At 42.8% G+C, this 26,713-nt stretch overlaps 1 protein-coding gene across 2 annotated transcripts in view; it reads left to right on the forward strand.

Annotated features, from left to right (window-relative positions):
- Positions 1-26,713, forward strand: part of adarb2 (adenosine deaminase RNA specific B2 (inactive)) — a 748,761-nt gene that overhangs the window by 715,101 nt on the left and 6,947 nt on the right. For both annotated transcript variants that reach the window (XM_043690659.2, XM_043690662.2), the window contains one exon: positions 9,902-10,080. In XM_043690659.2, coding sequence (XP_043546594.2) covers positions 9,902-10,080 — 179 coding nt within the window. The remainder of the gene's footprint in view (positions 1-9,901; positions 10,081-26,713) is intronic.

Genomic DNA, 26,713 nt, shown 5'->3' on the forward strand with positions numbered 1-26,713 from the left:
TTGCCCAAGGTAGGGGAGTCAAAAACTCGAGGGTTTAGGTTTAGGGTGAGAGGGGGAAGATTTAAAAGGGAACTGAGGAATGACCTTTGCACATAGAGGGTGGTGCGTGTATGGAACAAATTGTCAGAGGAAGTGGTAGAAGTGAGTACAGTAACAACATTTAAAAGACATTTAAACTGATATATGGATAGTGAAGGTTTCAAGGCATATGGGCCAAGTGCAAGAAAATGGGACTAGTTCAGTTGTGGAAACCTGGTCGGCATGGACAAAATTGGACACAAGGGTCTGCTTCTGTGCTGTATGACTCCATAACTTCAGTTCTGAAAAACTCGAACCAGACTTAAAATCGTAACTCTCTTTTTCTCCCTGCAGATGCTGAGTTTCTCCAGCATTTCCTGTGTTTGTTTCCAATGTTCAGCCGCCACAATATTTTGCTTTAGCATGAATACCATCTAAAGACGTGTCAGTTCATGTGTTCTGCAATGTTTTGGACTGGTTCAAGACATTAATTCACCTGGTTTTGGTGCTGTCCACTTACACCAGCCATAAGGAGAAAGTGAGGACTGCAGGTGCTGGAGACCAGAGCTGAAAAATGTGTTGCTGGAAAAGCGCAGCAGGTCAGGCAGCATCAAAGGAGCTGAAGAAGGGCTTATGCCCGAAACTTTGATTCTCCTGCTCCTTGGATGCTGCCTGACCTGCTGCGCTTATCCAGCAACACATTTTTCAGCCCTTACACCAGCCATAGCCTGGTTTGAAGATACAAGGTTTAAACTTGTGCACTTGTTTGCAGAGGCTTTTCAGATGATGCTCATTTTTTAAAGCTTGCCAGCAGCTTTAGGGACATCTTAAAACAATAGAGTAGAAACACTACCCCTGTAATTTTAATTTAAGAATAGATGCCAGATAGATATTATCTGCAAGTGCAATGTATTTGGAGCTGTTCTAACCAAGTGCCATATATTTATAGGTTCTACTGACCTCATGCAACTGCATAGTTTATTGAACAAATGTGAATTGACCTTATTGTCGCTCAATGTTCACCCAAATTTAGAATGGAAAGACATTTTAAAACCATTGTTCTGAATTGTTTCTGCCACTACGAAACATGACATGTTATTCCCTTTTCATATAAAATTGTCATGTCGTGTTACTAGCCCACTAAGCTTTCCCAGCTTCCAGCCCATCATAGGAATACTCAAGGATGAGGAATTGGATGGCCCCAAGGAGATGAGAAATCTGGCACCTCAGGGATTGGATCTCCATGGGAATTAGTGGCTGCCCACAACAACCCTTCCCCACCCTGACACTATCACTATCCCAGCAGCAACCTCTTCTGGAGTATCATTGCTCAGAGGGGAATCTGCCTTGTCAATCAGACTAGTCGCAGGATGGGAGTCCTGTGTCATTAAAACTCTACAGCGTGCATGGAAAACAGGATTTCCAAACTTCCAGAATGTAACTCCTTCCCTCCATTCACAGGACCCATGCTGGTAAATGACAGAGTTGTCAAGTCAGTTAAATGTCCTTGCATTCATATTTTATGATCATCAAATCTTCATGGTAATGACTGACATATTAAAGATAATAGAAAAAAAATGCTCTTCAGCAACAGTGTGCACAGTCTGGCAGCTAAAAGCATAAAAATGAAATTCTAACTTGTGTATTGATTCTGTTTGGTAACATAGCCAATTCTTTCTCTTTCCCTCAATATTGAAGAACTTGACCTGGAGATTAATTTTCACACACTTACTTGCATTCTTGTCATCTAAAGTTGTTCTCTTTCAGATGTTGCATATTCCTTAAATTAATAATCAGTTTGATTATCTAACATGTTCCCTGATTTTGCAATATAAGTTGAAGCACAGAGTAAGAGTTCTATTTTTATTCTCAATCTCTCCCAGTTCTTAAAGTTCCTTGGTCCCGAAGACCTCATCCACATCCCTCATGGTGTGCTCTGAAGCACAACTCGAAACCTAGACAGGAGACACCTTCTTACATTTGTACATATTTCTGGCCAGCAACTTAACTGAGAACTGAAGTAAGTCATCCAACAGTGGCAAATTCAAGTCAACCTCCAATTCAAAACTTAGAATAAAGGAACTCAACTGCATAAACTGCACCAAGTTACCATACCCTCTACTGACTTTTCTCTGTGTGAGATGTAATAACTTGGCAATTTTCATCCACCTGAGGAATTAACACTGCATACAGGTAGATAATGACTATTATACAGGTAGACAACCCTTTATCCGAAATCTTGAAATCTGAAAAGCTCCAAAGTCCGAAGGTTTTTTGTGAAGTATTTTTCTCATTAACAAGGTTGTTTGGCGTGCAAACAGTTAACCCAAGTCAACACCCACTCAATGCGTGTCACTCAGATGCGATGTAGGGAGGGGGGAGGCATGGCCCAGCATGGCAGGCCTCAATTCTGTCTCAAGGCCTGTTTTACTCAGTGAGTCTGCTCCTCTGGTAAGATTTTTAAAAATTTCACCATCAAACTGTCTCTTATTCTGAAATCCGAAAAATTCTGAATTCTGAAAACCAGCTGATCCCGAGCATTTCGGATAAAGGATTGTGCACCTGTATAACTAAACTCTGGAAACTCTGTGTTAAAAGTAAAATAAACACAAGGCTGAAATTTAGAATTTCACTTTTATGCTTTTAGCTGCCAGATCGTGCGCACTGTTGCTGAACGGCATAATTTTTTTCTATTATTTTTAAAATGTCAGTCATTAACTTCTTAATTTAAGTTTAATTTGCATTTTAGAGATAATTGCTTACTTAGACAGAAGCCAATTTAATGAAGCATTGGTACTTGGGTAAAGAACACAATTTGGAAATATTAGGCACATGGTTTCTTAATGTTGTGGTGAACCAGTGAAACGACAGGATTGTTGAATGGTTACTGAGTATGTTAATTTCATAAAACAGGCTTTCATTTTAATCTGTTTCCTTTTGTGTGTTTTATTAACAGCAAATTTTGTCAGAACCCTTTGAAATATTTAATTCTAACAAAGCTTGACACTGTGTTTCCCAGCATTCAGCATCATGATAATCTCTGAATAGAGACAGGTGACTTGTCATTGCAACACAGTTATGTTGGCAGTCACTGCCATCAAAATAGAACAGGTCGACACAAAGGGAAATAGCATACCCTGTCAGCAGAATCTGATATAGCATAGGAAGCCTGTCCAGTTTTTAAATATATCACCTAATTTATTTCTATGAATAAGGTATATATTGAAATTTAAAAAAATATATCACCTAATCTTGTCAGCATTTATTCCCAATTCCTTGTGGGCGGCACGGTGGCACAGTGGTTAGCACTGCTGCCTCGCAGCGCCAGAGACCCGGGTTCAATTCCCGACTCAGGCGACTGACTGTGCGGAGTTTGCACGTTCTCCCCGTGTCTGCGTGGGTTTCCTCCGGGGGCTCCGGTTTCCTCCCACAGTCCAAAGATGTGCAAGTCAGGTGAATTGGCCATGCTAAATTGCCCGTAGTGTTAGGTAAAGGGGTAAATGTAGGGGTATGGGTGGGTTACGCTTCGGCGGGTCGGTGTGGACTTGTTGGGCCGAAGGGCCTGTTTCCACACTGTAAGTAATCTAATCTAATCTAATCTAATTACCCTGAGTACCACAGAATGGTTTACAAAGGCATTAACGCATGGAATGTGTTGCCAGTGGTGGTGGTTGGGGACATTTAAGCGACTGCTGGGCATGCACATGGATAGCAGTGAGTTGAGGGTGCATAGGTTAAGTTATTATATTTTACATTAGGATTAAACCTGGGCACGACATTGTGGGCCAAAGGGCCTGTTCTGTGCTGTACTTTTCTATGTTCTAAAGAGCAGTCAAGAGTCAACCAAGAATGTAGCATGAGCCAAACAAGAGGATGGGTTTCCTTCCCTAAAGTGTGTCAGTGAGTCAGTGAGGTTTCTATCAGAATCCAATAATGTCATGATCATTTTTAATGACATTTGCATGTTACAATCCGAGGAGGGTGGGTTCTAGGTTGTTTGGCTTTAGGTTTCTGAATTTTTATCTTTTTTTTTAATCTCTAGGGTGGGGGAGTTCAAAATGAGGGGGCAAATTTTTAAAGTGAGAGGAGAGAATTTTAAAAAGGACAATTAGGGGCAACGTTTTTTACACAGAATGGCTCGTGTGTGGAATGAACTTCCAGAGGAAGTGGAGGATGCAGGTACGGTTGCAACATTTAAAGAACATTTGGATAAGTACATGAATAGGAAAGGTTTGGAGGGATATGGGCAAGTGGGACTAGTTCAGTTTGGGAACATGGTTGATGTGAACTAGTTGCACTGAAGGGTCTGTTCCCATGCTGTATGACTTTATTCCCACCCAAATCAAAACCCTCCAGCTTTGGAGACTTAAGATTAACCACAAAGGAGTGGATCCTTACTTGATTTATTTTTTAGAAGGCAGAGTTTAAAGAGTGATCTTTGATTTTTTTTTTTACAAAAAGATGGTTAAAACTTCTCTCTTTTTGACTGATTTCCTTTTGATTTCTTTTTCCCCTTCGTGACAACGCCATGGGTTTTGAAGAGTGCTCTTTGATACTAAACTGGGAGGAATAACTGATTCTGACAATTTGACAGGATGAAGGAGCTGAATTAACATCAGTCATTACCCAAGCCTTTTATTAAAACTTACAGTCATGTTAATTCAGCTTAGTCTCACTGTCAGCCTCAGTAATTCCTCAGAGTCAGTCTCTACCAAAACCATTCAAGAAGCCACTTACCTGGCATTTTTTTACAGTTTTGACGAGCTAATGTGCATTTTACATTTAAATTGTGCACTTGGCTCCTTCCCCATCAGCTGCAACTAACATATTATCTTCACGATCGACTCTGGTCTGACAGCAACAAAGGTTTGACAGCTCCTCTCCTGGCCTGCTCCTGATGCATAGTAGCACTGGGTGGCTTACAAGAATGAGCATAGGAATATTGACTGACCCGTAATGATCCCCAGATATATACAGCATGTCCCAAACAATTGGCATTCCTTGTTTAGCACAATGCATACACTTTCCACACACCCCGGCCCTGATCCCCCAAACCGGACCATATCATCTCCCCAGAAAATGGAAAAAATAGATTTTTTTTCCAAATCTGAGGATTCCTCCCTTACTTAACGAGACAATCAAATGGATTACTCATGCCATGGGTCACCTACAGTGTCTACCATTTACAAGAGCTGAGGTGTGCCCTCACCAAAAGCAGATTGAGTTTCAAGGAATTCAATTGTACAAGCCTTTCCCAGAGGTCCACCATTCTCCAGGGAAATGAATAGAACATAGAACAGTACAGCACAGTGCAGGCCCTTCGGCCTTCAATGTTGTGCCTACCTTTTTTTCTATTCTAAAATCAAACTAAACTACATATCCTACATTTTACTATCGTCTATGTGCCTCTCCATGTGTCATTTAAATGTCCCTCATGTATCTGACTCTACTACCACCACTGACAGTGCATTCCACGCACCCACCACTCTCTGCGTAAAGAACATTTTCCCTAAACCTTCCTCCAATCATCTTAAAATTATGTCCCCTCGTGAGGGAAAGTAAATCTCTGGCTATCCACTTTATCTGTGCCTCTCATCATCTTTTACACCTCTATCTAGTCACCTTTTATCCTTCTTAGCTCTGTCAACTCTGTCCATAAGACATGCCCTCCAGTCCAGGCAGCATCCTGGTAAATCTCCTCTGCACCCACTTTAAAGCTTCCGCATCCTTCCTATAATGAGGCAACCAAAACTGAAGGCAATATTCCAAGTGTGGTCTAACCAAAGTTTTATAGAGCTGCAACATAACCTCACAACTCTTAAACTAAATCCCCCTGCTAATGAAAACCAGTGCACCATAAGCCTTCTTAACGATCCTATCAACTTGGATGACAACTTTGAGGGATCTATGGACATAGACTCCAAGATCCCTCTGTTCCTCCACACTGTCAAGAATCCTGCCTTTAACCCGGTAATCTGCATTCAAATTCAACCTTCCAAAATGAATTGCTTCACACTTTTCTAGGTTGAACTCCATCTGCCAGTTCTCAGCCCAGCTCTGCATCCTATCAATATACTATTGCAACCTACAACAGCCATCCACACTATCCAGAGCTCCACCAAATTTATGTCATCAGCAACTTACTAACCCATCCTTCCACTTCCTCATCTGAGTCATTTATAAAAATCACAAAGAGCAGAGGTCGAAGAAGAGGTCCCTGTGGAACACATCTGGTCACCAAGCTCCAGGTTGAATACTTTCCATCAGCTACCATGCTCTATCTTCGAAGGGCCAACCAATTCTGTATCTAGACAGCCAAATTTCCCTGTATCCCATGCCTCCTTACTTTCTGAACGAGCCTACCTTTGGGAACCTTATCAAACGCTTTGCTAAAATCCATGCACACCACATCCACTGCTCTACTTTCATCTGTATGTTTTGTCACATCCCCAAACAATTCCACAAGGCTTGTGAGGCACGACCTGCCACTCACAAAGCCATGCTGACTATTTCTAATCAAACTATGCTTTTCAACTGATCGTAAATCCTGTCACACAGAATCCTCTCCAATAATTTGCCCACCACTGATATAAGACTGATTGTTGTATGATTCTCAGGGTCAAGTCTATTCCCTTTCTTGAACAAGGGAATAACATTTGCCACCCTCCAATCATCAGGTACTACTCCAGTGAACAGTGAGGACACAAAGGTCAGAATAGAGGAGAGTAACAATGGAAAATCTGTGTTGAGAACCACGCATTTCTGTGGTTGATGAATTATGTGAACACAGAGATAACAACATCAGAAAACAACATTGTAGTTCGTCCAGCTGATCTCATAGCTTAAGAAAAGCCACATTATATCCTATTACTCTTCCATCTAGTCTTCCATTAAAATATTGCCAAACTCTCTTTTCAATTTGCAACAAAGTCTATCTCCACTATTTCCTGGGAAAATCCATTTCATGCATTCAGCATCGTCTATTTATATACTGAGAAGGTCAACCTCAAGAGAGGCTAGACAATTTTTTTATGCCTTTTAACCTCGGTAATGATTAAAATCACTGACATTCTGCAGGTCACCAACGTGGTAGAGGAAACAAAGAGAAAAAGAGACGTACATGAACAGAGAGAAATCAGGAATTTGTAATAGTTTACATGGAATTTAGCCGTCTATCATCAAATTGCGATGGATCACATCAAACTCTACTCTATTCTCCTCTGTTGTTTAATAATGCAGAATTGGCCTAGAGGGCAAATATAACTTCTGCCTTTATTCAGAACCATCACCTTCCCATTGTCAGTCATCATATGCCTCACTCTCCTTACCCCTGAATGAATGGAGGGAGTTAAAGCCAAGACCAAAGTATGGCTGGGACCAGAAAGCTAAGTTAAAGTGGGCATGATGTGGAGGTGGGCAGCGTGCTCCCACTTCCTCCTCATTGTTTGCCAGTCCCTAAATAGAATACGTCTAGATTAGAAACTGAATTTTATTTCAAGCCTTATTTTTCTCCAGTAACTAGCAGAGACATTGAAATATGCCAACATTCTTGTTTAAAGAATAATAAGGTTCAATGCCTTCTTCCAGTCCAACTTTTCATATTCATATCATTTTAACAGAACTTGCACTCAAATATGGTAGGACTGATGTGACAGGCTACTGTAAACGGGAGATGCAGCAGATCGAGGGAATGGAGATCAGATGCGTGCAGAAATGAAAGCAGCTGATCAGGGCAACATTTGGAGGTGGCATCTGCAATGGAGGGCTAAAGTCACATTTCTGGGGTTAAAAGAGGCCATGAAAAACTAATTCTGAGTTTTCTGACTCGAAGCCAGACGGGTGCCAACAATACACTGAATTTCTCTTTGCACAGTTAAACACTTTTTAGTCATCCCATTGATTTTAATTACAAATCATTCAAGATGTAATCTCAAGTTATATTCTACATCACAAATTGAACTGAAAAACCACTGAATGTTCCAGCAGCACCAGTGAAAGGAAGAGTTAAGAGCGACTGAGAGATCTCTCCTCGTTAGAATCCTTTTTAAGTGATATTTGCCTTTCTCAATGTTTTAAAAGGCCAACTGCATTCCTTCAAGATGCATTCACTCTAGTAAAATGTTTCCAAACAAATTATAACATGAGTGAGGCTCATGAGAAGCTGGTTTGGGTTGCACGTTCCAGTGGTCGCTGTGATCCAAGGATTGTCAAACTGCTCTGTTAACACATAGTTCACGCACAGCCCATAACTCTCTTTTCAATTTGTAACATCATCTATCTCCAGTATTTCCTAGGAAAATCCATGCATATACTGAGGAGGTCAACAGACAGGACGCCTGTGACCAGTGGAGTGCCACAAGGATCGGTGCTGGGTCCTCTACTTTTCATCATTTATATAAGTGATTTGGATGTGAGCATAAGAGGTATAGTTAGTAAGTTTGCTGATGACACCAAAATTGGAGGTGTAGTGGACAGCGAAGAAGGTTACCTCAGATTACAATGGGATCTTGATCAGATGGGCCTATGTGCTGAGAAGTGGCAGATGGGCAGCACGGTGGCATAGTGGTTAGCACTGCTGCCTCGCAGCGCCAGAGACCTGGGTTCATTTCCCGCCTCAGGCGACTGTCTGAGTGGAGTTTGCCCATTCTCCCCATGTCTGCGTGGGTTTCCTCCAGTTTCCTCCCACAGTCCAAAAATGTGCAGGTTAAGTGAATTGGCCATGCTAAATTGCCCATAGTGCTAGGTGAAGGGGAATGGGTTTGGGTGGGTTGCGCTTTGGTGGGTCAGCGTGGACTTGCTGGGCCGAAGGGCATGTTTCCACACTGTAAGTAATCTAATCTAATCTAATCTAAAATGTGAGGTGCTGCATTTTGGGAAAGCAAATCTTAACAGGACTTATATACTTAAGGGTAAGGTCCTAGGGAGTGTTGTTGAACAAAGAGACCTTGGAGTGCAGGTTCATAGCTCCTTGAAAGTGGAGTTGCAGGTAGATAGGATAGTGAAGAAGGTATTTGGTATGTTTTCCTTTATTGGTCAGAGTATCGAGTACAGGAGTTGGGAGGTTATGTTGCAGCTGTACAGGACATTGATTAGGCCACTGTTGGAATATTGCGTGCAATTCTGGTTTCCTTCCCATTGGAAAGATATTGTGAAACTTGAAAGGGTTCAAAAAAGATTTACAAAGATGTTGTTAGGGTTGGAGGATTTGAGCTATATCATTGAATAGGCTGCAGCATCGGAGGCTGAGGGAGTGATCTTATAGAGGTTTATAAAATCATGAGGGGCGTGGATAGGATAAATAGATAAAGTCTTTTCCCTGGGGTGGGGAAGTGCAGAACTAGAGGATATAGGTTTAGGGTGAGGGGAAAAGTATAAAAAAGACCTAAGGGGCAACTTTTTCACTCAGAGGGTGGTACACATATGGAATGAGCTGCCAGAGGAAGTGGTGGAGGCTGGTACAATTACAACATTTAAAAGGCATCCGGATGGGTATATCAATAGGAAGGGTTTAGAGGGATATGGGCCGGGTGCTGGCAGGTGGGACTAGATTGGGTTGGGATATCTGGTCAGTATGGACAGGTTGGACTGAAGGGTCTGTTTCCATGCTGTATATCTCTATGACTCTAACATCAAGAGAGGCCAGTCAACAGCTCATCCTTTTATACCTTTTAAATTCGGTAATGATAAAAATCACTGACATTCTGAAATAATGTGTGAGAGAAAATGTGTGTTTGGGGATTACACATACTTCACAATGATCCTTTCTACAAAGGCTTTTAACATTTTCTTACCAGGAGAAAGGCTCTGCACCTCTTTCCTCTGTCGGTTCACCACAGAGGCCTTTGCCTCTGTTCTAATTTCACTTGCTTTCATTTCTCTGCAGGCATCAGTAGCACTGGATTTCGTCAGCAGGGGAAGTCTCCAAGCTTCAGTGTAAACTGGACATTGGGTGACTCTGACCTGGAGGTCATTAATGCCACAACTGGAAAGGGAGACTTGGGTCACTCGTCCAGACTCTGCAAACGTGCACTTTATACCCAGTGGACCAAGCTTTATGGCAAGGTAAAGATATTTAGTGATCCAGCAATGCATGCTTTTTGTGCTACAGCAGCAATCAGTACTCATTTATTAGTGCACCCTATTATACGGAGGACAACTGTGTCCAAGAGCGCATCAGAAAGTCAATATCCCATGAACTTCAATGTTTCTACACTAAGTGATCTGGCCTATTGGCACTGATTCTGAAGTATTTTTCTACATTGTTCACTCACCCAACCTGGCATTTCCCACCCCTATCATACCAGCATCTCCTTCACTTTCCTCCACTGATTATACTCACATGCTTCTCTGTTGCTCTCTCATCCCTCAAAATGCTTCTTAAATAGGAGCTATTTTTGCAAACATTTGGTCAGTTGCCCCCATAGGGTCCTTCTGCCAATGTTAGAATTTATTCTGTAAGGCTCCAGCAAAGTTACTCAGGTCATTTTTCTCACAACATTTAAGTCCCTGTGAAAGTGAATATGTAGGTTGTTATTTCTCCTTCATATCCTCAATTCACAGAAACAGAGAGTGGTTTCAGTGGAGAAGGAGTTTATTTGGTTATCTGCATGCCATCTGTCTGCAACAGTAATTCAGTTAGTTCTACATGCCTATCCTGTCCCGTTTGTATCTCAGATTCTTTTCTTTCCTCATCCAGTGCTTGGCAAATTCCCTCTCAAAAGCCACAACTGATTCACTGTCAGACAGTGCAGTCCAGATCCTAACCTCTTGCTTCATAAACATCTTCTCCCTCATGTCATCCTTATTCCTTTGCCAATCACTTTTAGACTGGTAACTTCTGATTAACAATCCTTCCACCAATGGAAACAGTTTTTCTCTTCACCACTCCAACTAGATCCTCATGATTTTGAATGCCTCAATTGAATCTCTTCTCAATGCTCACTTTATAAGGAGAATCAAAAAAATCAATGATTAGCTTTTCCAACCTCATGCGCAAGTTAAGACAATGCTCAAGTCATTAGCTCTGAATTCATCTTCTCCCCTTGCCCCACGAATCATGTGGAGAGTATCCTCCTCTCAATGATGTCACAGAATCACAGAATCATTATGGTGCAGAATCAGGCCATTCAGCCCAGCTTGCCTCCACCGGCTCTTCAAATGAGCATCGTTACCTAAAGCCCTGCTTTCACCACATACCCTTGGCATATAATTCCTATCCTAAAATTCCCCCAATGCCCTTTTGATTGCCTCAGTTTAACTCGCCTCTACCACATTCCCAGGCAATGCGCTCTGTAACAATGTCTCACTGTGTGAAAATGTTTTTGCTCACATCAGCCTTGCTTCATTTGCCCATCACTTTCGATTGTGCAGCTCCAGAGACTTACACTATGCTCCATTCCAACAACAGGAATTCTTGAATCATGAGGCAAGATCAGGAATTTCTATCTACAACATGCAACACAATTTCCATAAGGCCATAAGATTTAGGAGCAGAACTGCTCTGCCACTCAACCCCATTCTCCTGCCTTATCCCCGCAACCATTGATCTCCTTACTAATCAACAATCTATTCATTTCTGTCTTAAATACACTCAAAGACTTGGCCTCATTGCACATCACTGACTCCAAAATTGTCTGTTCCCTGATGGGCTCTACTACAAGCTGTTCCAAATAAACCATCTTGTAGACATTCCACAAATTCCTTTTTATGAGATCTATTACTGACCTGATTTTCTTAATCTACCCACATATTGAAGTGTCCCATGGTTATTGTAATAGTGCCCTATCCCTCAGGGCCAGGAGACAGAGTATCAGTTGAGGGATCGAAACTGGTGGTGACGCTGATTTTTATCCGAACTACGGGTAGGCAAGCACAGACTTCAACTTCACAAACTACTCTCTATATATGCTTCTGGTATGTTTATTGCCTTCCACAGTGATAGAACATAGAACTTACAACATTACAGCATAGTATAGGTCCTTCGGCCCTCTGTTGCACTGACCTGTAAAATTAATCTGATGCCCATCTAACCTAGACGGTTCCATTATTATCCATATGTATGTCCAAAGCCTGTTTAAATGCCCTTAACGTTGACAAGTCCATTACTGTTACAGGCAGGTGTTTCCACGCCCCTACTACTCTGAGTAAAGAAACTATCCCTAATATCTGTCCTAAATCTATAACCCCTTAATTTAAAGCTATGTCCCCTCATGTTAGCTTTCACCATTTGAGGAAAAAAGCTCTCACTGTCCACTCTATCTAACCCTCTGATTATCTTATACATCTCGATTAAGTCACCTCTCAACTTCCTTCTCTCCAATGAAAACAGCCTCAGTTCCCTCAGCCTTTCCTCGTAAGACCTTCTTTCCATGCCAAGCAACATCCTAATAAATCTCCTCTGAACCCTTACCAAAACGTCCGCATCCTTCCTATAATGCGGTGACCAAAACTGCACATAATACGCCAGGTGCGGCCTTACCAGTGTCTTGCACAGCTGAAACATGACCTCGTGGCTCCAAAATCCAATCTCCCTACCAATAAATGCCAACACACCATATGCCTTCTTAACAACCCTATAAACCTGAGTGGCAACTTTCAGGGATTTATGCACCTGGACACTGAGATCTCTCTGTTCATCTACACTGCCAAGAATTTTACCATTAGCCCAGTACACTGAATTCCTGTTAGTTCTCCCGAAGTGAACTACCTCTCACTTTTCTACATTAAACTCCATTTCCCACTTCCAGCCCAGCTCTGCATTTTATCTATGTCCCTCTGTAACCCACTTTGACACTATCTGCAACTCTGCCTACCTTAGTGTCATCCGCAAATTTACCAACCCATCCCTCTACACCCACATACAGTTCATTTATAAAAATGACAAAGAGCAGTGACCCCAAAACAGATCCTTGCGGCATACCACTGGTAACTGAGCTCCAGGATGAACATTTTCCATCAACCACCATCCTCTGTCTTCTTTCAGCTCGCCAATTTCTGATCCAAACCGCTAAATCAGCCTTAATCCCAAAATTCTGTATTTTGTTACATAGCCTGCCGTGTGGAACCTTACCAAATGCCTTACTGAACTGATATTGCTTCCCATTGCAGCCCCAAGCACACAAAGCATATTTGACATCCACAAGTTAATTAGAGAGTCATATCGTGATACAACACGGAAACATACCCTTCAGTCGAACCAGTCCTCGCCAACCATGTTTTCAAACTAAACTGGTCCCAACTGCCTGCACTTTGGCCCATTTGCCTCCAAATCTTTCCTATTTGTGAATTTATCCAAATGTCTTTTAAACGTTGTAACTGTACCCACATCCACTACTTCCTCTGGCAGTTCATTCCACACACTCTGTGTAAAAGAATTGCTCCTCATGTGCTCCTCTCATCCTAAAAATATGCCAGCCCTAGTTTTTAACTCCCCCAACCTAGGGAAAGCACATTTACCATTCATCTTGTCTGTACCCCTCATGGCTTTATAAACCTCAAAAAGGTCACCTCTCAACCCCCTACGCTCTAGTGATAAAAGACCCAGCCTTTCCATTCTATTTTTATGTCTCAAACCCTCCATTCCTGATAATTCTTTTCTGATTTACTAACATTCTTCCTATAACAGGGTGACCAGAACTGCACATAGTACTCCAGAACAGGCCTTGCCAATATCCTGTTAACAGCTTAACAACCACAGAGAACAACCCTGAGGGTGGGAGAGACTGATGGTTATTGGTGAATGGTCATTGTCATATTGACATCCTCAATTACTTCAATTGTATTGCTTCTCGCAGGAATTGTTTGGAGTGAACTAAAGTTGGCAATGGATAGTTCACATTGATTGTGCTAAGTAAGAGAGGAGATTCACAGCTCAGTACTCCAGTGTAAACAAGCTTTTAGCACAGCTTGGAATTTGCCATCAGCAGTTGGCAACATGGTGTAAGCCTGTCAGAATTGCTGTTGACCATATGATTGAACAAGGACATAGGAAGGACTTTCTCCAGCTACCAAGTGGTGGGCTAGGAGATGGGGAGGGATGAGAATATGGCAGGCAACTGCATTCTGTTGGTCACTTGAGTCATCCTGCCAGTGGACAACTTTCTGAGTGTGAGGAATGGCAGAGGTTTGGCAGTGGTTAACATAATACGGAAGAGACTAGATAGGGACAAACTCTTTCTACTTGAAAGAACAAGAGAACTCAGGTTTAACATAATTTGCAAAAGAAGCACTTGTAATGTGAGAGGAAACTTTTTCACACAATGAGTGCTTTGGGTCTGGAATGCACTGCCTGGAAGAGTGGTGTTTGAGGTTCAATTGAGGCATTCAAGAGGTCTTTGGAAGGTTATTTAAATAGAAATTCTGTACAGGCGAAGACCAAGAGTATGATACTAAGTTATACTTCTCATCCGCAGGGCCAGTGCAGGCACAATGGCTTTATTCTGCAACACAACATTTCTGTGACTCTGTGATTCAGAGACAACGGGCCAGTTTGGATAGCTTGCGTAGGGCAAGTTTCCTGGGCTGCAGCAATGGAGACTTCAATGTTTCCCAGCCCCCATGGGGAGGCTTCAGCCAAGCCAGCATCCCAAGAAATGGGGGTGGGGAGATGGGGTGAAATGCCAATCTAAGCCAGATTATTCATGACACAAGGAAGAGTCTCACCAGTGACAAAAAACACCTCCACGCACTGGGTCCCCTGCCAGAGGGGGTGTAGTTCCCTCTGATTATCAGGGCCTTCCTGCCTGGGCTGGGAAGGAAAATGGATTGCGAACAATTCCGAAGTTCCTCCATGACTTATTACTTTCTGAATGACCTGTGCATAGTGATGTTCATGGATTCAATCCCTCTTAAAGGAAGACACACTTGCATTGATACAGCTCCTTTCAGATCTCTCAGGGGCTGTTAAGGAAAGGCAACATCTTCTGGCTTTGGCAGAAATGCCACACCCCATGAAAGAATAAATGAAATGTTGTATGCGGTGACTGATTCAAAGCCTGTTGATATTTTCAAGTCTTATAGACTATTCATATAATGTTTCCCATTCAAAATTCATCATCCTCAATAATGTATGGGTTGTTAGATTTACACTTTATCAGTTACTAAGATACATCCCTGAGGGGCTTGATCAGTAATGTAATAAATGTCATGAATGAGGTTTCCTTGTGCTAGGAATTTCCTCTATGTAGTCAGATTTAGTGAAAATTATTTCTGGCAGCTTATAAGTGGTCTGTATCCAGTAACCCCAATGATATAAAATCTGTATTATCCACACGACGTTTTATTAATATTAGGAAATTTCAAAACTAGGAGCCTGAAGCTCTTCAACTCAATGGAAATCCTTTTCAATTTATTTCCATGTCTTCCTTAGTTAAATGCTATACTAATACTCCTGTCAGTAATGAGTTGGTGTAATTTCAGATGTTACTTTGGCTATATAATTAGGCTACTCAGTCTTATGTTGTTGGAACATAAATTCTTTTACTGTTTAATTTATATTGTAAGTGAAAAACAGATATTTTTAAAAATCTAATATTCTTTTAAACTTTGACTTTGCATTTGTATCCCAGAGGAATTAGTTGTGAGAGCAATTTTCTTTTGTTCATAAATTATTGATCTGACATTTTGAACGATTCTCCTGCACATGCCATTTTCTTGAAGCAAGCTTTCCTTACGTTTGGAGACAAGTTAAAGGATTATATCTCTCTTACATTGTATCTAGAACAATAATGTTGTGTAAAGCTTTCAGCACAACAAGTGTTCAGTCTTCAATTAATTCAGCATTACCATATCATCTGAAAGACTATCAATAAATCAAGCCTTAATATTGAGACTGTGTGGCACAGTCAGTTAGTGTTGAGTCAATATTCCAAGGGTCTAGTTTGAATTCAACAGACACCAGTAGAAGAATGTCTTTAAGGGTGTTTTAAAAAATTCTCAAGGTCAGGTTCGTAGGAGAGTAGTCTGACACAGAACAAACGACCAAGAGGTGAGACTGCTAGAATATGGGCATTTTATTCCCCGCAGCGTCGCACAACGGGTCTGGCTTATACTCACTCTACATGTTACAAAAACTGGGAGCCGTCAGTTCTCGTAGAGCGGTTGCCAACAACCCACGCTCGGCGGTTAAACGTAACCCCGGAGCAGACTCACCGAACTGGAGACTTTTCCAGCTGATATACTCTTTTCCAGATATAAACATTCATGTGAACAGCAGAGCAAGGCTAAAAAACACATTCCATTCTGGTTACATACAGATAAGAAGATTCACACGGGACTAAGCAACACCTCCATTCCGGTTAGATTCACACATGTATTGGGACATAATTTTTAACCGTTTCACCACATTCCACTGCTTGGAATTTTACACCACATTCCACTGCTTGGCCCAATACATGTGTTACATTATGATTCACACATGTATTGGGACATAATTTTACACCACAAAGGGTTAGTGTTCCTGATTCCTCATTGAACTGAGTACAGTACGGGGTTTGCTTCCATAATACTTCAAAGCAGTTTATTGAAACATTGTGTGAGGGTGTCTGTGTTTTCAGCAATCATCTTTGGGACAAATAAGTGGGGTTGAGCAGAAGGTTGGGCTGAATTGAGTGGTTATAACAATATGTGGTACAGGTATCAAAGGTTATACAATTTGAAGGTGAGGAGTAGAGGTGAAGGAGAAATGTAGAAAGTAAGGTTTAAAGTTAGGAGAGGGGGTTGGGATGGCAAGAAGTTAGTGGTCACACTAGGTGTAACAAGCTCATCTTGCTGGTTAGCAAGCTGAGGGTGAAGCAGGATTTGAAAAGGGCAGTAAGGCAGGAATATATCATCAATCAGTCAGCAATGCTTGATGCAACCATCTGTGTCACAGTTGGCCCTAGGTGATGCAGGTTTACCTGGATCTTTTCCAGTTCTGCTTGGTTACCTGTGATTATGAGATGCTATGCCCTGCAAGGAGGAATGTCACCAAGTGCATTGCAATGTGCCTGCCATCGCTGAATATTTGGGGAAATGTGGAGCCTGTCAAATTGGGTATGAGGCTGGCTTCAGTGGCAGGTCTTTGTTAGTGAGGTGGAACTTCAGAAGTCTGGATTAAGTTCTCACTAGGAGAAAGTGAGGACTACAGATGCTGGAGACCAGAGTTGAAAAATGTGGTGCTGGAAAAACACAGCAGGCCAGGCAACATCCGAGGAGCAGGAGAATCAACGTTTTGGGCATAAGCGCTTTAAGTTCTCACGGCCAAGTAATGCTGATGGTTGAGTGCATTGTGAAGTCTGAGAGGTTAGTGGTGTGCTGGATGGAAGATGTGATGATGTACTCACTGACCTTGACCACCCTCTTGAGGTCATTGAGCATTTTGTGGCACTCTAGCCAAGTTCTTAGGGTCAGGCTCTGGGAAACTATCTCTCTGGCCCCATGCTCCCATTCCCTTTGGGTAACATGGACTATCTCTTCCTATCAACCTACTAGGGTCACATCTGAGAACCGTATAACCTACTGTCTTGTCCATTGCTCCACATGGTGTTCTTCTCTGACAATCACGTGAACTATAGGCAGTTAGGACTAGTTCCTGGGTAATGTGTACAGCTCCCTGTTTAAGGGGTAGACTTAAGTGAATACAGTTGGGATCCCATGTTGAGCATTCAGCCAGCCAGCAGGATGCATCACACTGGCTGAATATTACAATCATTCAAAACAAGGAGGTAGCATGAAGTTTTTGCAATGCCTCCCTCAAGGGATTGACACAAGCTAAGCAGCGCTCAAAAACAGAAGCAAAAAAAATTTTTATCCTTATAGTTCTTACTAAGTATACACTGTATATGACTTTAAAAAGGACAGGTTGCTTATGATAGAAAATCAATTGAGCTTTCAATGGGAAAGAATTCTGATGGAAAATCAATAAAATCTCATTAAAAAGTATTGAGTGTAACAGCTGACCAAGTATACACCCAGCTATATATTGCTGCAGCATGCCCTGGAGCACTCCCTTCAGAAGGAAATGGGAGCAGCTGGCCAGAGAAATCGATGTCCAGAGTCTGACCCCGAGGACTGCAGACCCAACAGAGGTTCTGTGACCGAATGTGAGAAATCAAGATCAGCAACTGCATTTCCAACTAAATCTCCTATCCTCCAGTCTCCACTAATATAATGCTGATATCCTGCACTGTGCATGCAAACACACACAAACATACCCCACCAATATATACACACCCCACCAACATACATGCACACACCAACATATGCACCCACCAACATATACACACACCAACACATACATACAAACACCAACATACACACACATCGACATATACATACACACACCAACATACACACACACCAACATACACACACATCCCACCAACGTACAAACACACCAACATGCACACACATCTCACCAACATATACACTCCCTACCAACATGCACACATACCAACATACATACAGAGCCTACCAACACACACACTACCAACATACACAAACCCCATCAATATACACACACACACCAACATACACACACACCCTACCAATATGCACACATACCAACATACAAACACAGCCTACCAACACACACACTACCAACATACACAAACCCCATCAATACACATACACATCAACATACACACACACCCTACCAACATGCACACACACCAACATACATACACACCCCACCAAAATACACACACACACCAACATACACACATATCAACATACACAGCCCACTAACATGCACACACCAACATACACACACGCTCCACCAACATAGACACACACGAACGTACACACACGCCAACACACACACCAACATATATACACACCCCACCAACATACACACACTCCACCAACATATACGCACACACTGCCAACATGTATACACACACACCAACATACACGCACACCCCATCAACATACACACACACCAACATGCACACACCAATATACATACACACACCACCAACATATGCACACACACCACTAACATATTCACACACACCACCATGTACACACAAGCCAACATACCACACACCAACATACATACATCACCAACTTACACACACTAACATACCACACACCAATGTATGTACACATACACCCCCACCAACAGAAATGCACACAGCAACATACACACACAAGCATGCATACACACCAAAATACACGCACACACCAGCATACACATACAAAAAACCCCAGCAACATACACATACACCCACCAACAAACAAATATCAATATGCACACACAAGCACACCAATATACACATAGATCCCACCAACAAACACACACCAACATACATACACACCCCACCAACATAAACGCACATAGCAACATATGCACACACCACCAACACATGCACACACACACCAACATACACATACCCCTCACCAACATACACACATACCAATACTCAAACGCAAACACACCAACATGCACATCAACATACACACGCCCCACCAATATACACACACCCCACCAACATATACACACACCAGCATACATACACATCAACATACACAGACACCATCAACATACACACACAACCAACACACACACACATACCAACATATATACATACCCCACCAACATATGCACACCAATATAGACACACAAATACACCAACATACACACAGACACCAATGTACACACACCAACACACACACAAATAACCCACTAACATACACACGCAAACACACCAACATACCCACACCGACATGCACACACAGACACACCATACACACATACCCCATCAACATACATACACACCCCACCAACATACATACACACTAACATACACACATACATACACCAACATGCACATACACCCTCACCAACATTCACACACAACATATGCACTCACACAGACACATCAACATACATACACCACAAACAGACACACACAAACACACCAACATATACACACACCCCACCAACATAGGCACACACAAACACACCAACATATGCACACACTCCACCACTCCACCAACATACACACACCCTACCAATATACACACACCAACATACATAAACACCCCACAAACATACACACACATCAGCATATACACACCCCACCACCATACACACACTGCAACATACATGTACACACACCACCAACATACACACATGCCAAAATACACACGCATCCTACAAACATATGCACACATACAACATTAACATATGCATACAACCTGCCAACATACACGCCCCACCACCATATACACATATACAATCACACGAACATACACACACATCAGCCGACACACCCACCAGCATACACCCATCAATGTATACACACCAACAGACACACAAACACATCAACATACACACACCACCAACATACACACATGGGCGGCACAGTCGCTAGCACTGCTGCCTCACAGCGCCAGAGACCGGGTTCAATTCCCACCTCAGGCGACTGACTGTGTGGAGTTTGCACTTTCTCCCCGTGTCTGCGTGGGTTTCCTCTGGGTGCTCCGGTTTCCTCCCACAGTCCAAAAGTGTACAGGTTAGGTGAATTGACCATGCTAAATTGCCCGTAGTGTTAGGGGCAGGGGTAAGTGTAGGGGAATGGGTCTGGGTGGGTTGCGCTTCAGCGAGTCGGTGTGGACTTGTTGTTTCCACACTGTAAGTAATCTAAGTAATCTAATCGAAGTAACACACCAACATACACACCAGCAACATATGCATACACACACAAACACATCAACATATGCACACAAACACACCTACATATTCACACACCCCAACAATATATACACACACCCCACCAACATACACGCATGCCAATATTCACACACACCCTACCAACAAACACCCACCACCAACATATATACACATACAAACACGTCAACATACAAACACGTCAACATACAAACACACCAGCACACACGCCCCACCAACATATACACACCAGCACATACACATCAACGTACACACACCACCAATACACACACGCAAACGCACCAACATATACACACACACCAACATACACATACACCCAACCAACATACACACAGATGCCACCAACATATACACACACAAACACATCGTCATACACACCCCACCAACATACACACACACCCCACCAACATACACACACGCAAACATACACACACCACATTAATATAGAACATAGAACATAGAAGAATACAGCGCAGTACAGGCCCTTTGGCCCTCGATGTTGCGCCGATCCAAGCCCACCTAACCTATACTAACCCACTATCCTCCATATACCTATCCAATGCCCGCTTAAATGCCCATAAAGAGGGAGAGTCCACCACTGCTACTGGCAAGGCATTCCATGAACTTACGACTCGCTGAGTGAAGAACCTACCCCTAACTTCAGTCCTATATCTACCCCCCCTTAATTTAAAGCTATGCCCCCTTGTAATACCCGACTCCATATGCGGGAAAAGGTTCACACTGTCAACCCTATCTAACCCCCTAATCATCTTGTACACCTCAATCAAGTCACCCCTAAACCTTCTTTTCTCTAATGAAAACAGCCCCAAGTGTCTCAGTCTTTCCTCATACGATCTTCCTTCCATACCAAGCAACATCCTGGTAAACCTCCTCTGCACCCGTTCCAGTGCCTCCACATCCTTCCTATAGTATGGCGACCAAAACTGCACACAATATTCCAGATGCGGCCGCACCAGAGTCTTATACAACTGCATCATGACCTCAGGACTCCGGAACTCAATTCCTCTACCAATAAAAGCCAGTACGCCATATGCCTTCCTCACCGCACTATTTACCTGGGTGGCAACTTTCAGAGATCTGTGTACATGGACACCAAGATCCCTCTGCTCATCCACACTACCAAGTATCCGACCATTAGCCCAGTACCCCATCTTTTTGTTATTCTTCCCAAAGTGAATCACCTCACACTTAGCTACATTGAATTCCATTTGCCACCTTTCTGCCCAGCTCTGCAGCTTCTCTATATCCTGCTGTAACCTGCCACATCCTTCCTCACTGTCAACAACTCCTCCGACTTTCGTATCATCCGCAAACTTGCTCACCCAACCTTCTAACCCCTCTTCCAGGTCATTTATAAAAATGACAAACAGCAATGGTCCCAAAATAGATCCTTGCGGAACACCTCTAGTAACTGCACTCCAAGATGAACCTTTACCATCAACTACTACCCTCTGTCTTCTTCCATCCAGCCAATTCCTAATCCAAACCTCCAACTCGCCCTCAATGCCATACCTCCGTATTTTTTGAAGTAGCCTACCATGGGGAACCTTATCAAACGCCTTACTAAAATCCATATATACCACATCTACCGCTTTCCCCTCATCAACCTCCTTCGTCACCTTTTCAAAGAATTCAATAAGGTTTGTGAGGCACGACCTGCCCTTCACAAAACCATGCTGACTATCCTTGATCACATTATTCCTATCCAGATGTGCATAAATCCTATCCCTTACAATTCTCTCTAAGACTTTGCCCACAACAGAAGTGAGACTCACCGGCCTATAGTTACTAGGGTTATCCCTACTCCCCTTTTTGAACAAGGGAACCACATTTGCTATCCTCCAGTCTTCTGGCACTACTCCTGTAGACAAAGAGGACATAAAAATCAAGGCCAATGGCTCTGCAATCTCCTCCCTTGCTTCCCAGAGAATCCTAGGATAAATGCCATCAGGCCCAGGGGACTTATCTATTTTCACCTTTTCCAGGATTTCCAACACCTCTTCTCTACATACCTCAAAGCCATCCATTCTACTTATTTGTGACTCAGTAGTCACATCGACGACAATGCCCTGTTCCTGAGTAAATACTGAAGAAAAGTATTCATTCAGTGTCTCCCCAATCTCTTCCGCCTCCACACGCAACTTCCCACTACTATCCTTGACTGGACCTATTCCTACCCTAGTCATTCTTTTATTCCTAACATACCTATAGAAAGCCTTAGGGTTTTCCCTAATCCTACCGACTAAGGACCTTTCATGTCCCCTCCTTGCTGCTCTTAGCTCTCTCTTCAGGTCCTTCCTGGCTACCCTATAACTCTCAATCGCCCCAATTGAACCTTCACGTCTCATCTTGAGATAGGCCGCCCTCTTCCATTTAACAAGGGATTCCAATTCCTTATTAAACCACAGCTCCCTCGCATGACCCTTTCCTCCCTGCCTGACAGGTACATATTTATCAAGGACACTCAATAGTTGCTCCTTGAACAAGCTCCACATATCATTTACACTCTTGCCTTGGAGTCTACTTTTCCAAGCCACACATCCTAAGTCATGCCTCACCGCATCATAATTTCCCTGACCCCAGCTATAACTCTTGCCCTGTAGTACACACTTATCCCTCTCCATCACGAGAGTAAAAATCACCGAATTATGGTCACTATCCCCAAAGTGCTCACCTACCTCTAATTCTAACACCTGGCCTGGTTCGTTACCCACGAATATACACACGAACACATCAACACACACACAAACATACACACACACCGCACCAGCATACACACACACCCCATCAATATACACACAAACCAACATACACACTCTCACAAATTCCCCACTAACATACACCCACAACACACCAACATACACACACACATGCCAACATACATGCACACAGGCACACCATGCAAACATATCCCTTCAACATACACACACTCCCCATCAACATACATACACACCAACATACACAGACCCACAATATACACACGCTCCCCACCAACATATACACCCCACCAACACACACACCAACATATACACACCCCACCAACATATACACAGTCCCCGCCAACATACACACACGCCAACATACACACACACCAACATGCACACACCCCACCAACATACATACACATCGACATTCACACACCCCACCAACATACTCACATACCAACATACACATACACCTCACTAACAGAAACACACACCCCACCAACATATACACACACCCACATATGCATGCACCCCACTAACAGACACACACACCAACATATGCACACTCCTCACCAACATACACACCCACCAGCATACACAAATGCCAGCTCCAGACACAGACCATTAACATATACATGCGCCAACACACACACAAACACACCAACATACACACACCGCAGTAACATACACGTACACACCACCAACATGCACACAGGCGCACTCACCCACACGCTGACATATACACACGCACACTATCACCATACACCCACAGACCCCAATGATTTTCACATACAAACACACACACATGCACATGCACTCACATTTACACACATATGCACACATGCAAACACATGACACAGATACCTGAGACACCTAGCCATACAGGAATGTAACAGATTATCTATTGATTTACTTGTTGACTGTGGGATGAATATTGGCTTGAACATCAGATGGGACTCAAATATTCTTTTTCACTTTGGGAGAATTTATATCTGTTTTATATTTATTTATTTTGACATTTAGTTTTATCTCTATTTATATTTATCCAAATGTTTATAGTTATATTTATGTTGAGTCATTGGTTTAACATCCCATCTGAGACACAGCATCTCTAGCAGTTTAACAGGACAGTACTGGGAGATTAGCTTAGATTTTGTGTACACAGGTGCTGCGGGTAATCAGGAAGATTAATGGAACATTGGTCCTTATTTCAAAGGGCTTGGAATAAAAGAGAAGGAATGTCTTACTACAAATATGCAAGTTGTTGGTGAGACCACATCTGGACTACTGTGAGCGGTTTTTGTTCCCTTACTTAGGGCAAGATATCATTTCATTGGAGGCAGTTCAGAGGAGGTTCACTAGGATAATCCCTGATATGGATGGATTGTCTTATGAATAAAGGCCAAACAGGTTGGGACTCTGCTCACTGGAGTTCAGAAGAATGAGACATAATCTCATTGAAACAGATAGGATTCTTGATGGTCTTGACAGGGTAAACACTAAGAGAATGTTTCCACTCATAGGAGAGTCTAGGATAAGAGAGCATGGTCTCAAAATAAATGAGCATCAATTTACGACTGAGATGAGGAGGAATTTCTTCACTCAGAGGGTTGTGGGTCTTTGGAATTCCTTGCCACAGAGAGCTGTGGGGCAGAGTCCTTGTACATACTTAAGGATGGGATAGATAGATTCTTGATCAGTCGGGGAAATCAAGGGTTATGGGGAAAATGCAGCAAAATTCATGTGAGGAATGTTGGATGAGACATGATCCTACTGAATGGTGAATCAGGATGGGGGAGGGAGCCAAATGGCCTACTTCCTGCTTCTAATTCTTATGGTCATATAATCTTAAGTCAGGTCGAAGGGTGAGGCTGGATCAATAGTCAGTATGTTTTATTTTTATCAGGCTGTTACAATGGTGTTCAGTCACGACCACAAGACTGCATTGGTTTACCATACGAAAAAAGATAAAACTACATTTGGTGAAATAATTTGAAAATATCTCATCATAAGTAGCAAAAGGAAAGGTTCAGCCCTTCCTCCAGGGAGTATACTGACAGACATCAACACGAGTGAGGTATCATTCCCAGCTTCACTTTAAAATTTCTTTCTCAACTGACAAAGTCATATTTTCAATTGATGAATTTATGCACTTTCACCAAATGTGATTCTCTCATTGGTGGTGATTTTTCAGGAATCACTGGAGTCAGGGAAGTTCCCAAAGGATGAGAAAATGACTAAGGTAACAACCCTATTTAACAAGGGAGAGAGTTAGAAGACAGAAAGCTACAAGCTGGTTAGCCTGACCTTGGTTATTACCAAGATTTTAGAGTCCCTTACTTAGGATGAATTTGCAGAGTACTTAGACGAGCATGATAAAATAAGATTGGGTCAGCACAGCTTTGACAAGTGGAGGTCATGCCTGACAAATCTGTTAAAATTCTTCGAGGTGTTAACAAGCAAGTTAAACAAAGGAGAGCCAATGGATGTAAACTGTTTGGATTTTCAGAAGGCCTTTGACAAGTTGCTGCACAGGAGGCTGCTAAATATGATCAGACCGCATGGTATTAGGGGCAAGGTTAGATTAGATTAGATTAGATTACAGTGTGGAAACAGGCCCTTCGGCTCAACAAGATCACACCGACCCGCCGAAGCGCAACCCACCCATACCCCTACATTTACCCCTTACCTAACACTACGGGCAATTTAGCACGGCCAATTCACCTGACCTGCACATCTTTGGACTGTGGGAGGAAACCGGAGCACCCGGAGGAAACCCACGCAGACACGGGGAGAACATGCAAACTCCACACAGTCAGTCGCCTGAGTCGGGAATTGATCCCGGGTCTCAGGCGCTGTGAGGCAACAGTGCTAACCACTGTGCCACCATGCCGCCCACATGTGCTGGCATGGACAGAGGATTGGCTAACTGGCAAGCATCAGAGAGTCGGGACAAAGGGGTCTTTTTCAGGATGGCATCTGATGACTAGTGGAGTTCCGCAGAGGTCAATGTTGGGAGTACGATTATACACTTATTCATTAACAATCTGGAAACTGGAACTGAGGGCACTGTTGCAGAGTTTGCAGATGGCACAAAGGTAGTTGGAGGGACAGGTACTGGTGAGGAAGCAGAGAGGCTGCAAAATGACTTGCACAGGCTCAGAGAGTGGGCAAAGAAGTAGCAGATAGAATACAATGTGGGAAGGTATGAGGTTTGCATTATTGTGGGAAGAATAGATGTGTCAACTATGTTCTAAATGGGGAAAGGCTTCTGAAAACTGAAGCACAAAGGGACTTG

Source organism: Chiloscyllium plagiosum, unplaced genomic scaffold (assembly GCF_037043375.1).
Source record: "Chiloscyllium plagiosum isolate Xiang-an unplaced genomic scaffold, Cpla_swu_hap1 HiC_scaffold_5, whole genome shotgun sequence".
NCBI lineage: Eukaryota > Metazoa > Chordata > Chondrichthyes > Orectolobiformes > Hemiscylliidae > Chiloscyllium > Chiloscyllium plagiosum.